Below are 14,731 nucleotides of genomic sequence, written 5' to 3'. Positions count from 1 at the left end.
TTGGCCAGATTCTAAATTTCAGCATGAAGCAATACACGTGGAAGTGTTGTCTGTCCTTCTACTGGAATTGCTCTTGTTCTGTTTTTTAGACCTCCATTTTATTCTTTGACATACCATCTCGAGAGATACCTGCTGTCTGGTTGTGGAAGACTATTTTGTCATTTACAAACTATAAAAACTACCCAAGAGGAAATAGCTCTGTTATCAATGGGTTTTTCTACTCTGTTTTTGTTTTGTTTTATTTTTAAAGCACCAAAATGTATCTTGGGAACAAGTTTTGACTATGAAGCAATTAAAAATTGAATCTGCAAAATGGAAATGAAGGGGGGGAAAAATCCCAGAAAACAGAGAGATTTAGCAGTTTATTCAGCCTTTTTGGAGTTAGTCTTCAGCTAGAGTTGGAGATAAATGAAAGGACTGAAAGTCAACAGAAAGCCGTGTTATTGTGGAGAAATGCATCTTTTGAAGAAACATACTTTTTAAACTAACTGTGGTTGGTTGTCAGGAAGAATTTTTCTTTTGACTTCCTGTTTTTTCCTAGTGGAAGATTTCTGGAAACCTATTTTTAAAGAAGGTTGTTTGTGTGCGTGTGTGTGTATGCATTTGTTTTCCTGCTGAAAAACAAGCTGTCTTGAAAGTTTTTATTTTCTTTATAAATGCAGTTTAGCAGCAGGGTGCTATGGTCTCTTGGGTTGCTTAGCTCTTTTTATTGTGGTACTATAGCCAGTGGTCATAGCCTCTTCCAGTTTGATCATCCCATCTTCTCAGCTGCCCAGATATACTAGGTAGTTCAAAGATACTTTTTCTCAAATAGAATGAGGAAAAAATGGTTTTGGAAGTTAAAGCAGTGGAAGAGTGTATTCTGACTTACTGAACTCTTCAGGATCATGGTCCTCATACCAAAAGGCAATTTAAAAAATACGCTCAAATAGCCCCCATTGACTTATGGGATTGCTTGTTGAGGTTGGACACTTGTTTCCATAGTTTCCTGAATTAGCAAGTGCTATTTCTTAGGCTAAGTGAAGAAAGGTCTTGCAAAGGTCCTCACAAGTCTCAACAGTCTTTGCTTGGAGGTTTAGGTTGTCTCTTTGCTACTTCGTATTTCATATTTTGTTGTGCTTTGTCTCTTTGCTTCTCGTTAGTCTTATATATCTTTGATGGGGCTGCCTATCCACTGTCCACTGCTTTCTTTTTCTGCGCAAGGATTTGGTTAAGCAATCTTTGAACTAGGTAACTACTTAAAACCTGTGAGAGTGAAAGACATCCTAGGGTGAATAAATCATATACCTAACTACAGCACTATGCTACATTAACACTGCGGATTCTCAGTCTTGGTCTTAAAAAATGAAGACTTCAAGGAAATGGTACTTCTCAGACTTTGTGTGGTAGGAGTGCTTGTTTTTGAAGAACACTAACATTCTGCTGACTTGTAATAAAAGAAACAATTTGTTTATATTCACTTAATGGTTAGTCCAGGATTCCTGAAAGAGAATGTCACTGTCTTCCCTCTTCTTCACATTTTGGCTTAAAAACAAAAGAGCCAGCCAGCTGAGAAGAAACAAAAAACCCTGCCAACTCCAGGTTCAGTGTTCTCAAGTTCAAGCATCAAACAGCTCTGAAATAGAAACATGACAGCCTCTAGAGAATTACCTATAGCTGTGTCCAAACATGCAGTCTAATATTGGTCCCTAGACTAGGTATTATATTGGCTAAATCTAGTTTCTACCAAAAAAAAAATAAAAAAATACAGCGGGTAGAAATTGAACACAAACCCTTTTTTTCCCCCTCTTCTGTCGAAGAAGCTGTCAAAAACCATGATCATTTACTTGTTTGTGTTGTGAGGATCCTACAAATTAGTCCTTGCATGAATATATGTTTAATTTACACAGGTCAATAAAAGAGCAGTGTACCCATGTCAAGTGTGTATATAGTGAGCCTGAAAAATTACGCACACGCTCCCAATCTTTGAAGTGGTCTAGGTGCTAGAGATAAGCTTGACCTTATCCATTGGATATGAACATAGGATTTTATGACTGCTACAGATTACCTCGTTTATAGATTTTCATTTTTTTTCTTGCTTCTAAATCCTTCTGTAAATGAAGTACAAACCCTTACGTAGTGACTGGAACCTTTTTGGAAATAGCTGTCCTTTAGCATTTCTGTCAATGCTTGGACAGGTTGGGGAGTACTGCCTTGATATTTACCGCTTCAAGTAATGTTTCAGTGATGTTAAAGAGGTTATGGGGACAGTTTCTTAGTAGTGATAGGTCCTTACAAAGCCAGGAAGTCTGCAGTGCCTAAAATTCTGGGAGAACAGGGAAAGTGGATTTGATCCTGCCATGAAGTACATGATTAGCGTGTTTGAGGAATCTAACTCAGAGGAGGAAAAACTAGTTTACAGCATGCACTTCAAGTAATTCTTTTTGACAGCTGTATATGGTAGATTATCTGAAATTCAGAACTCTTCAAGTGACTTAACTTTTGCTTTTTCATTATACCTCTATCCAGTTGTCAGCAGGCTTTCCTTTCACTGTCCATCATTTGACAACTAAGAAATGCAATGCAATAGTTTTAAAATTAGCAGGGTACCCTTGAACAGGAAATGCATTTGAAATTTTTTCCGCTCATGAGAATGTCTTTCATTTAAGTCCATCAACAGTGTTGTTACTGTTTTTCTTCATTAGGAGTTTTCATCCAAGTTAGTGGGTGCTGTCTAGTTCTCAAACCAAGTGTAGATTGTCTGCCTCTAATGTCTATGGTGGTCAGTAGGTTTTAGAAATACAATTTGGTATTTATAATTACTCCTCAGAACATAAGGATTATACATTCAACAAACTTCGTTCATGTTCCTTCCTTTTTTTGTGCTGGTTTGACACTGGACAACATCTGATCATCAAGCCAGTCACTTAAACTAATTTATGCAGGTAGCAAGATTATCTGTGTAATTCCTGTTTTTCACTTTGTATTGAATGGACAGTGCAAATCAGAGTAGAAACTTACTGTAAAATTTTTGGATTGTTAGGCATTTTCTTACAAGAAGGTGCATGTGAGGCGTTGTTCTTGGACCGATTTGATAAATTAGATGGAATCAGTTTTGTTTTAGTGTTCTACATGTCCTCTGTGCCCACATCCTTTAAAATACTTTGGCTTAGATCTGGCTTTCCTACAAAGATAAAATCAGCTCTTCTTTTAGCTTAACTAGTGTCTCTGGTAAACTTGCATTAGATAATGTATAAATTTGGTGAAGTACAAGAAAGTATATTCTTGAATAATAAGTAACAAAAGCAGGAAAAACTTACTTTCAGTCCTCTGCTAAGAAATTGAGGAATAAACATAAGAAAAATCCCACCTACCATTGCCAGAAATTTAGTTATTTTATTACCACTGTTGACTTTCAAAGCTCTCATTTACTGTATTCCATAATTAAAGTGATTAGGTGGAGCCCTTCCATGAAGCTCTTGAGAGCTAATTATTATACAGTGATAGTTCATATCTTTCTAATGGAAGAACAGGGAGCCTCGGTGTGTTCTGGTACCTCTGTCTCTGCTCGCTCTTCAGAACTTTACGCAAAGCAGGAAATGGTTAAACAGCAATGGGAATGTAATTAACAGCATTTGGAAATGTAGTGGACGATACTTGAATGGATGATGTGATCTCAGTCTTCGTAATAACATGCCAATAACAAGAACAGAGTCTAGGAAATAGGCAGGACTTTATTTATGGTTTGTGTTCACTCTTTCTAGTTAGTCCTGTAGAGTTTTCTCCTTACCTGGGCTCAGCCATAGGAAATGGGCTAGGATAGATGGATTACGCATTTCTAGGGGGAAAGAAGGAAAAGGGCGACACAGTTGTCATCATTAAGGAAACAGGAAATTTGGACAAACAGCTGGTGTTGGTAAACCTCAGCCTTAACTACTCCTTTTGGTGAGAAGAGACAGTAGGGGAAACTGCCATGACAGCAGTAGGGTTTAATAACTTCTTGTCAGAAAGATCTGACTAGATGTTTGGGGAAGGGGATGGGACTGGATGGAACAGGAGGTGCTTTTACAGTGTGTGTATTTCAGTATTAGGCCTGTTTTGTGTTTTACTGGTAATGTTTCTCTCATCAGTACAAGTGCATTCAACTTTAATAGTGCTAGATTTAGGATTTCTTTCACTTCCGGTTACCTTTTACTCCCAAATTGTTGTCAGCCTTTCAAGAATGAAGGTATTGCTACTGAAAGGGAATCTATATAAATCTTAATCACTTTTGTAACCTTTCACTCTTTTAAAATCACTTGTTCAGTATTCTTGGTGTTGGAATTACTGTTTTATTTTGGTTAACAGAACTGGTACTACATCATAAAGTGTGTGCATAGATGCAGCTTTTACTAGATAATGCATAAAGAAGTTCAGTTTTCATTTAGAACATTTGTTTTATATTTAGGCTAATTCAGTCAATATTTCCTGCTAAAATGAGGAAAAGATTGCCATCTAAATCTATTAACATCTTATTTAATGAAGTCGGGGATGCATTGTGAAGATGTAATTCAATTTAATTTGCTGTTGGAATAATGGTGTATTGTCTTTTATGTGAGGCTAAAACTATTGCAGTTCACTCAACTGTTATAACTTCTTGAGGTTTTGGGTGGGGGTAATTTGGGTTTATTTTTGTAGGGGGTGATAGGCCTTTCTACAAAAAGAGCAGAAGCAGTCCCAGAAACATCTGGTGGGAATATTTACCCTCTGAAGAGTCTAAACACCACACAGGTACTGCTCTTTTTCTGAGCATTTTGGAAGTTGCTCTAGGAAAAAAACATGTTTCCTGCTGAACTATTTCAGTTCACTCAGGACTATTATTTTCCTAGGCATTACTCTCAAAAGCTGTGCTCCGATTCTTTGCTGGCCCACTCTCCAGTTGCTCTTCTAGTCATTTTGCCCCTCTTTGTACCCAAACACAAATAAAGTATGGGGAGGAGAGAACTTTGCTGTGCAAACTTAGGCAGAAATTTGCCCCAAAGGTAGATGTATGCAACAGCAAATAAAGGGCCTTTGTTTTAAAGCAGATATCATAAACGATAAGATCATAAAACTGAAACACAGGCAGTGTGCTTTTTTAATAATAAGCGCTTATTGGACCTCTTGTTTTAAGATGGTATTGAATTTGTCCATATTTAGCCTAGTTACCATAAGCAAACAAACAAAAAACCCTTAATGACTCTAAGCTACAAAAATGTTGTTGAGGTTTTTATTGAAACAATTTGTTCCTGGTTCTTAATTTAAAGAGCTAATTATTTTAATTAAAAAGTGTTTTACAATACATATTAGTTGCCTTCAAAGGGTAATTTCATTGTTATTGAGTACTTCTCTTGTAAACTTCAAAGGACTAACTGTTCAAAAGTAATATTGAAAAGAAATAAATGTTTTTTATGCTGCTGTAATTCTAGACAACTTTAATTTCAGCTTCCTAGCCTGAATTCCACGAAATAGTTAATACAGTACAAGACATCTAAAATGAGTCATGAACCATTTGACTTTATGCATGAACTGTGGATGAATTGGAAACCTTGTCTGGAAATTCTTCCATTGTGTATTGGTGCTTATTGTCTTATTTATTCTCCTTTTATAGCACTCTTTCAGCCAGTAGCTATGGGCTCTCGAGAATTTGAAGATATAGTGAAAATTTTGCATTCATCCTATCTGGAACCAATTTCAGTGGCCAATTTTAATTACAAGAGAGCCAGCCTAGTTCATAGTGAGCTATTGGAAAAGGAGGTGAGTATATTTATGACTCTCTATGAATAAGGTACAAGTCAAATGAATTTTAATGTTTTTTTTTTCCCCTGACTCTACCCAGAGATTATTTTAGTAGTTATATGCTTGATGTTTAATTGCACAACCACATCCAAGAACATGTAAGCATGTATTTTTTCAGGCAAGTCTTATGACTATGTAGACATAAAATGTTACTGGGCGGATGCCCAGAAAAAGAAAGATTAAAAGAAGAGGAGTATTAGGGACCTGTCGACTGTGCATTTTTTGTTTTCAAAATTTGAGCTTTTGTCTCTTCTTAATGTTTACATTTTATATTTAATGACCTGTAGAAGAGGTTATGGTATCATGTTTGAAAGGCCTAATGCGTCCTGTGAAGTGTTTTGCCTGATACTGAGCTACTATCTCTTTAACTTTGTCATTTTCCAAGAAGCACTACATAAATAAGCTATTTCCTTGAACTAGTAAGTCAAGCAGTATGGTTAGCTTTAAAGGTGAAGCACTTCTGCTGTACCATACCTGATATTTCTTTAAAAAATCCAGCTTTGATTTTCATAACTATAAAACAGATTATTTCGTCAGTTTTCAACGCCAGTACCACAAAATTTCAAGGATGGAGTTACAGAATGTGTGATTGGTTTGTTGAACTTTTTTAGATTAAAAACTCGGGCATTTTTTTCCCCAGTGCTGTGCCTTTACTGATACATGGTTATAGCTCAGGGATATTGCAGCTAGTGAGGTGCAACTGCAAAATTACGTGCACTGTGTAAGAGATAATGATCTCTTTTAAAAAGCGAATAAGACTTGTTTCTGGAATGAGGTCGAAAGGTGACATGGAAGGCGTTGAGCTGGATACTTCTTGATAGGCATGCTACAAAGAAAACATTTAAACATCCTGTGCAGGTTTGCATGGAAAGTGTATCTTTCTTGAGAAAATACCTAAGTAGATTAGACTAGTGATATTTCTCATGTGTATAAAAATCTTACAAATTGAATTTTAGTATACAGTTATGTCATTCAAGTTACCTTTTGTATATTTTTCTGTACTTGGATCTGCTAACATAGATGGGGCCTTCAAACAGTGATACTGTGACTTAAATGCAGTAGCAGTTACTTGTTTGCTTATGCTAAGAACTTACTCTGATAACAGTTCACAGAAAAACGCAGAGAGCTGAAATTTGATGGTCGCCTAGAAAAAGAGCTTTCTGAGACCTATGCGTTTCTGATGGTTGATCGACCTCAGGTAAGAAAACAAAATTGCGTATACAATGTTTTTATTTTAGTTATAGAGGTGTTTTCTCAAGCCTAATGTTTTTATCAATACATTTATTGTTAATCTTAAAGTTATGTCTTCAAAATTCAGCACTGATAGGCGTAGAAAGGTGGGAAGGAGGAGTGTTACCATGTCACAGTTTAAATCCTTTATTCTCTGCGATTTTAAGGTACTCCCTTTACACATCTCTGCAAAATTGTCTTCTCTGATTTAGGCTCTGATTTATAGATGACAGGGTATATTTGGAGGATGGATTTTTTTTTCTTTTTTTTGAGAGGAGTCAAGAATTAATTCTTGAGGATACCTTAAAGAGAACTATTTAAAACTACTTTTAACATGAAAACAACCATAGTTCACTTCCTCCTTTCCTGTGTATGCCCATGAGACCTATTTATTAGGCAAGAAATGCAACTTAGTATATAGACAAGATGGTATAAAGGTCCATTTTTAGTGGATTTGCATGCCCCAAGTATACATTTGTCCTACAAAACCTTCCTTAATATTAGGAAATGTACCTTATCTTTTGGATCTTCTTTTTTTCCCCCCTCCCCCCGATTAAAGTCATGGAAAGGGAGGGATCTGTGCTTTTCCTGTCATTGTAGAGACAGGATTTCAGCAGGTTCACTTCTGTTTTGTTTATTTAAAAACAAGTAATTTCCAATAAAGTATGCCTAAGGTCTAGGGAAGCTGTGTTTTTACATATGGTTAAGTCTGTGTAACTTCTTTATGTTGAGTGTTGATGACTCACACAGTTTAACAGTTTATTTAGCAGTTTAGACTAGTCTTAGCTCTGGATGGTTTGTTTTTTAAGTTCAATCAGAATTCTGTAACAGTGTTTCTTACTGTTCTGTTCATATTCCGGCTTTCTGGATAGATTTGCTTGAATAGTAATATCTCTGTTCTCTGCAGGTCCAAAGCATATGTGAGAAGGGGCTGCAGGTGGGCCACTCCAAAATAACAATTCTCGGCAGCCCTACCATGGGTAACTATCTTGTGGTTGTATACGTTGATATTATTTGTTGTGACTCGACAGATAGCATAATGCGGTTGTGTAAGCTTTCTGCCCGTGTTGTAGCACTTACTGCAGGAAAATCATGGCTAGATATTTTTAGCAAAAGGAATTGACTTCAGAACATAATTTCATTGCTGTGTTTTTGATCAGCTTATTTAAATTGCTTTCCTAAAGGGAAGAAGTAATTCTCTTTTTGTCTCAAGTCAAAACGATACATTGTGTCTTCCTAGTAAATTCAGAGGCCAAAGAACTAATGCAGTCTCTGGCTCTGTGCGTGGAGTGCATGCGTTTGGAAATACCAAACAGGAATACTTAGCGTTGTCGTAGATAGAAGTGAAATTATTGAATCCACAAATATGAGGAGGACATAGTTAAATAATGTTGGACAGTTGAAGGAGACATGAATGTTTTTACAAGATTTGAAAGAGTGCCTTATAATGAAAGTTTGCAAAGCTTTTCAGATAGGAAATTGAGAAATAACTGTATCATCCTGTATGTGCAGTGAGTAGAGTGTATGCAGAGGAGCATTATACAGAGGTGAAAATACGAATGTTTGAAATTAAAGCAAAACAGTTGCATATTTAAAAAAAAAGTATGGGTCTTTTCCAGTATCTTTTCTGTTCAAAACAGTAAACAGTTTATCAGAACTGTGAAATACAGACTTGGAATGAGGGAAATCTAAGGAAAATGGATGCTTTTCTGAGTACTTGAATTCAATTACAGTTACTTGATCTGATACATTCAGCTGGACCAACAAACAGCAGTGCTTGTTCGAGGCCTTAAAATCTACAAAATTATGTTTGAAGTTTTGAAAAGCAAATCATTTTACCTTTCTTCTCCATGCAAGTGTAACTTCACAATGGCAAACCAGTGTATTCCTGTCAACAGTGTAATGTGAAAGATGGCTGAAGATGCCAGTGTTTTCCTGCCTTATTTCCCAGCAAGTAGTTGGAGGATATTTCACTGTTTATATCCACGTTGCGCAACTGGATGTTGCACAGAGGGGTGTCAGCTGTTAAAAGAATTGAAAGCAGTATCTGTATAACTGTTGGATAGGGCTTGTTTGCTTGGTCGCAAAACTTTCACTAATGCAGCTATGTTCCTTTCAAACTGAGTTAGTGGCCAAATTATGCTGTGGTATTTCATGGTATTTCATGGAGACATAAAAAATAGAGTTGGTGCAAGTAAACAGTTTTTCCGATGTCTCTAAATTGCAAGTTGTGAACATGCCCTTATACCTTTCCTTGATTATATTGCTGAAAAATTGTTGTATCTTTATTGACTGGAAGACGTTGAGCTTTAGTCTCTTGTAGTGCTTCTTACATTTCTAAACCAATATTTTAACATTCAGTATAATGTGTTTTTTCTATGCTCCTCTCAGGTGTGTATATCTCCAGGTATGCTGATTTATTGCAAGCCAATCCACTAGAAGCTGGAGCAACTGGAGATGTGATTATTTTTAAAATAATAAAGGTATATTTCTCACTTATTCTTGAAAGACTATATAGCTTATTAATATAATAAAGGTGTTCTTTAACCTTACTTATTACCTCCATTCATACAACTGTCTGCCTATAGAGAATCTAAAAACCTGCCAGGTTTAAAATCCTATGTTGACATTGAGGTTAAATAAAGAATAGTAGATTTTTATAAAGAGCAAAAATGTACCTTTTCTTTGAAAGTATGAAGAGAATATACTCTCATAAATGGCTTTTTATGGCTTGTTTTCTTCTGCTTACTCTTACTTTCTCTTGCACTTGAAGCAGTTTGCCAGTCTGCAGGGAAGAGCTGACAAATATACTTCTTGTGTTTTATTACAGGGAAAAATGAAAAGCATATATGACCACATTGGTGTGAAAGCAATGGAATCAACAGTAAAGAGTGCATTAGATCCAACTCCAAAACATGAGTGTCATGTTTCAAAAAATGCAAATAAAGTAACTTCCTTGTTGGCTTATCGAGCATATGAACTTACTCAGGTAGAGGAAAGCTGAGCATGCATTAACTTCTTATATAAGAAGTTTAAAAACAGATCTAAACTGCTAAATTACCTGAAGATTTAACCAATGCTGAACGCGTCTTCTAAAGCCCCAGGCTGGTGTATGTTGAAAAATAGCCCACAGCTATTGCTCGTAATAGGCTGTATTACGAATTACAGAACAAGATGTCAGCCTCTCCTGTTTCCCTTGCATGTACCTACTCCCTTTTGGACCTGATGGAGAAATTCTCCTTCAGATTAGGAAGCAGGTGGAAATAGGAAGTGGCTAGGCAATGTACATGGGACTGGAGTACAGGCTGGGGAGGGGAAAAGACTAGTACCTGAAGTCTGAAGTGCAGAAGTAGAACTGGCTAGTAGGCGTTAAATGGACTCCTAAAAGGGAAGACATTGGCTAGGAAAGAACAGCATTTTTTGGTTTTGTTTTGTTTTTTTTCCTCCTGAATTCTCAGGTTTAGAAATGTTGAGGGAGGAGAGAATGGAATTAGTTCTGAATCTCTCCATTCCTTTACTTATTCCCTCACTATTCAGTGCTTGTCTATCACATGCTGCTGTTGCGGTCAGATTGGTCCATCAGCTCCGTAGATTTCAGACTACTTACTATAAAGCATTCTGTTTAATATTATCATTTCTGTTGATTTCTATAAATCGGAGCTGGTGCCAAATCAGATGTCTAGGAAATTAATGTGTGGGTTTTTTAATTTTTCATCACAAAGAGCTTGCCTTAGTTAACATTCTTCTTTCATTCAAGAGCTTTGTGGCTGAAGAAGGGATGGAATCCAAAATTCACGATAGTATTTAGTTGCCTCCATGACAAAACCTTTTTTTGATTGAATGCCTTTTTTGTATTTATCAGTTAATATTTGGCATAATGTTTTTCAAAATTCTAAACTGTTTCACTTTGTTTATTCAAATAATTAATCACGAGGTAGATTTTGAGAGCTAGTCCTGTGGAACAAAGAGCATGTGTTTCAGGGAAGAAAGGTCACAGACCGTTAGCGTATTTGTAAAATATAGTTTACCAGGTTTCTAATTTAACATTATGTTCACTTCTTTTTTAGTACTACTTTTATGAATATGGCTTTGATGAGATAAGACGAAGACCAAGACATGTTTGTCCTTATGCTGTTGTTTCATTTACTTACAAAGATGAAATGGTGCAAGTACCGAAGTTTTTGCCCCCATCAAGGTAAGCTAGGAAATGAATTTCAGAAAGAGGGTATCCAACATGAAGAATTTATAACTCTAGATAATGACTTAGAATTGGTTTGGATGAACATCTCTGAAATGCACGGATATGTCACAGGGACTTAGTGTAATAAATATTTGTAGCTCAAAGCAAGAGGTGCCGCTGGCCTCTCTTGCAGGAAATATTTTTGCTGCACTTCTCACCTGTGGAATCCATGTAGAAGGTGTTTTTTGCTCAGTAGAGGAAATCTTCAGACGTAAAAATGTTCACGGGGTATCTTGGTTGGTATTCTAAAAAATGTTTTATGTACTTTGTCACTGAACTCTTTGTGGGTGTTTTCTTACTGGTTGAATAAGAGAGTATCTAAATAGGCAGTTAATTACAGATGTAATGATATCTATACTGATATGAGGGCATCCATATCTGGGGACTCTACTGCTCTATGTAGTGCTAAAGCAGCTATACAAGATACCTAAAATCAGGCAAGTTGCTGCAACAGTGGTAGCTTGATGTTAGCATAGTACTGGTATTGCTATTTGTTAGACTAATAAAGCACCCTTAATGTAATATTTAGTAGACAGAAGCTTCTGTATCAAGCTAGTCATTCTGTTTGTCTTTTTTTCTTTCTTTTTTTTTTTTTTTTTGTTAGATCCAACAGCTTCAACACAGATAGAAGTACAGGTACGTATATGGAAATGTATGACTTCTGTAATACAGGCAAGGAATGTATTGGACATTTTTTCCCATACAGTTTCATTTGCATTTAACTGGGAACATTGCTTAGTTATGTCTGCCTAACTTTTATACTGTACCATACTGATTGCAGGGATGTCTTCTTGATGTCAGACCTAACAGACACCTTGAGGTGTTACCTTCTGTTACCAGGGAACAACTGAACAATATCAGAAGGTTTTTTTTTTTCCCCCTTCCTCTTCTACCTATAACATAGTAAGAACTTACCTTCTGTTCCTGATTCTGTTGTGCAGAAGCACTTCAAATGATACGATCTTTTGTCCTCCTCTTCTTTTGACCCTCATTCAAGCAAAATACTCACATGTATGAAAGTGATTGGTAGTAGAGGTAAGGAAAGAGGATGTTATTGCCAGCATCTGTGGAATGGGGACATGCTTATATAGACAGGTAGAGGTCACTTACCAGCCTCCTTTACTTTGCTCAGAGCAGGTCAAAAGAAGATAGAATAGCAAAAATCCCTTTCTTTTACCTTTTAACTTAATACTTAACATACTATTGTCTACTAAACTGTATTACTTCTTCAAAACTGCTTTTGGAGATTTGGCAGCCTCTTTATTACCATTTCCTTTTGGTCCCTCCTAACAGGTGGTTTCACTTAATCTTTACTTCTGTCTCCATCTTAATATAGATAAAACTAACTATACATTATGGAGGGGACAGCTCTGGAATAAAGGGAAACTTTTGTGCCATGTTTCTTTGAAGTCAGCAGCACGTCCTCTCCTTCCATGCAAGCTGTGAGTATTACTGTTTAAAGAATAATATTTAAAAATATTGCTGTGTTAAAACTGTTTTATTCAAGACTGGTGAATTTTGGAGACAATATGTTTAGTTGAAAGGCTAACATACGCATTGGCTAGACTCTTGAGTCACTTAGGGGTGTCCAGAGCTTGTTTTAGTTTGTGTATGCAACCCTTCGTCAGCCTAGTCTCTGTTCTTTGTTTCCTCAGTTGTTTGATTTTTCTTTTAAATGACATGCATCCTTGCAGGTATAAATGCTCCTGACTCTCAAGATAGCCCAAGGAATAGATTTTTAAGAGCATGTATTTGATAATTCTTACCTGATCAATGAGGGTAGGACTATGGGAAAAAAAAAAAGTGTTCTTTATTTATTTTTCTCCCTCTCCCCCTCAACCTTTGTCTCCAGTCCTGAGAAGCTTGATATTGAGAAAGTTGTGAGCATTGATCAGTTGAAGAAAAAATTTTCACCAGCATTGTTCTATAAAGAAACTTACCAAGGAGCAAAAGAAGGTAAAGAGTTCTAGTTTTATTTTTTAAACTTGAAAATTCTTAAAACTTTTCTGAATTACAGTTTTGTTTCTTTTTTCTTTTTTTCCCTCTCATCAGTGTTAAAGAACGGAATGTACTGTAGTCTTTATGAAGTTGTGGAAAAGTCCCGTTCTGGTGGTCACTTGGAGGGTTTACTTCAAAAGCTGGAGAAAGAGAAACTTGTGAGTGGCACAGATTTGACTGTTCATTTTTCAAAATAATTTTACTAATTAGTAATATCCAGGATCTTGCTAGAATTCCTTAGCTGGCATATTGTAGAAGATTGTATCATTGCACTATTTGCCATTTGATGGAATTCAGCCTAGGGAGAGTAAGAACACTGCTAGTGAGCAAATGTCTTGATCTTTTCTTGTTTGAGACTGTATAATTCTTTTGCTTAAAAACAGGTTCTTGTTAAACCACTTCTGGACAGAGGATTTCTTTTTCTTCTTTCTCCTTGGCAAATGACATCACCTTATGGTATGCACACTCAGCTTTTTTGTCTTTGGGGTTTTTTCCTTTTTCAGGGGTTTGGGTTTTTGAGTACTAGATTGTCTTTTGAAATACAGGGGGCTTCTCATTCCTAACAGGTTTTGTTTTGTTTTTATGTGCTAGAACACCAAACTGGACGGTCCCGCATGCTACATGCATTGTTTCTGTTTCCAGAACCTAGAGGTGTAATGAGGTCAGGTAAGTTCATTTACTGCTGAGAGTGTTGTGTAGCTGCTCATTTTAATCTAGTTTATGTTATGGCCTACTGAAGTCTTTGTAATCATATAACCTGTTGTTGTAAACTGGGAAGAACAGAGTTTGAGTTGGTTGTGGTTATGAGAATAGTGTCCAAAAAGTGTTCCTTCACAGATGTCTTTACCACACGAGTTACTTGCTGTTAATTTATTCATACTTTAAAAAGTAAAATGTTATTAATTTCTTGAGAGTGTCTGTGTATGTGTGTGGGGGTTGTTTTTATTTATTTATTTATTTATTTATTATTCTAGTAGAACTGGGCATTAGTGTCCCAACAGGTCTATATGTTAGGAATATCATTGCACTTCATAAGTATGAGGGCGGCTTTTTCTTTTCTTTTCTTTCTTTTTTTTTTTTTTTTAAATATCAGAACACTAAGGACAAAATATTTGACAGGCTTTAATGTAACTGTAGTTTGATTTCAGGTTGGTTGGGTTGGTTTGCACTGGGATATGCACCATTCACTGAGTAAATGAGCAAAGAAAATCTTGCTGAAAGCATGTAATGATGGATGATTGAAATGACTTGGTTTTAGTAGAACTTGGGTGTTTCTGGATGAGACTTTAATCTTCTACAGTTGAAATTTGCGATGAGCAGTACTAGAGGCAGAATACGCTTCTTTTTAGCTTGCTGTGAAATAGTTAGAAGCATTATGGTCAAAAACTAGCACTTCCCAGACATTTTACTCTTACAAAGAAGATCACTGCAGCCCAAGTTCTTGTCCTAAGTCCTGGCTGCTTCCTG

The 14,731-nt window shown here is 36.3% G+C and overlaps 1 protein-coding gene across 7 annotated transcripts in view; it reads left to right on the top strand.

Annotated features, from left to right (window-relative positions):
- Positions 1-14,731, top strand: part of TASOR (transcription activation suppressor) — a 33,942-nt gene that overhangs the window by 2,457 nt on the left and 16,754 nt on the right. For all 7 annotated transcript variants that reach the window (XM_026096299.2, XM_026096298.2, XM_064518917.1 and 4 more), the window contains exons 2-13: positions 5,609-5,754; positions 6,902-6,994; positions 7,934-8,006; positions 9,418-9,509; positions 9,857-10,015; positions 11,094-11,221; positions 11,871-11,902; positions 12,603-12,708; positions 13,119-13,222; positions 13,319-13,422; positions 13,648-13,720; positions 13,856-13,930. In XM_026096299.2, coding sequence (XP_025952084.2) covers positions 5,609-5,754; positions 6,902-6,994; positions 7,934-8,006; positions 9,418-9,509; positions 9,857-10,015; positions 11,094-11,221; positions 11,871-11,902; positions 12,603-12,708; positions 13,119-13,222; positions 13,319-13,422; positions 13,648-13,720; positions 13,856-13,930 — 1,185 coding nt within the window. The remainder of the gene's footprint in view (positions 1-5,608; positions 5,755-6,901; positions 6,995-7,933; positions 8,007-9,417; positions 9,510-9,856; positions 10,016-11,093; positions 11,222-11,870; positions 11,903-12,602; positions 12,709-13,118; positions 13,223-13,318; positions 13,423-13,647; positions 13,721-13,855; positions 13,931-14,731) is intronic.

The sequence above is a fragment of the Dromaius novaehollandiae genome, chromosome 12 (genome assembly GCF_036370855.1).
Source record: "Dromaius novaehollandiae isolate bDroNov1 chromosome 12, bDroNov1.hap1, whole genome shotgun sequence".
Taxonomy (NCBI): Eukaryota; Metazoa; Chordata; class Aves; order Casuariiformes; family Dromaiidae; genus Dromaius; species Dromaius novaehollandiae.
This window is presented reverse-complemented; position numbering and strand designations above follow the sequence as displayed.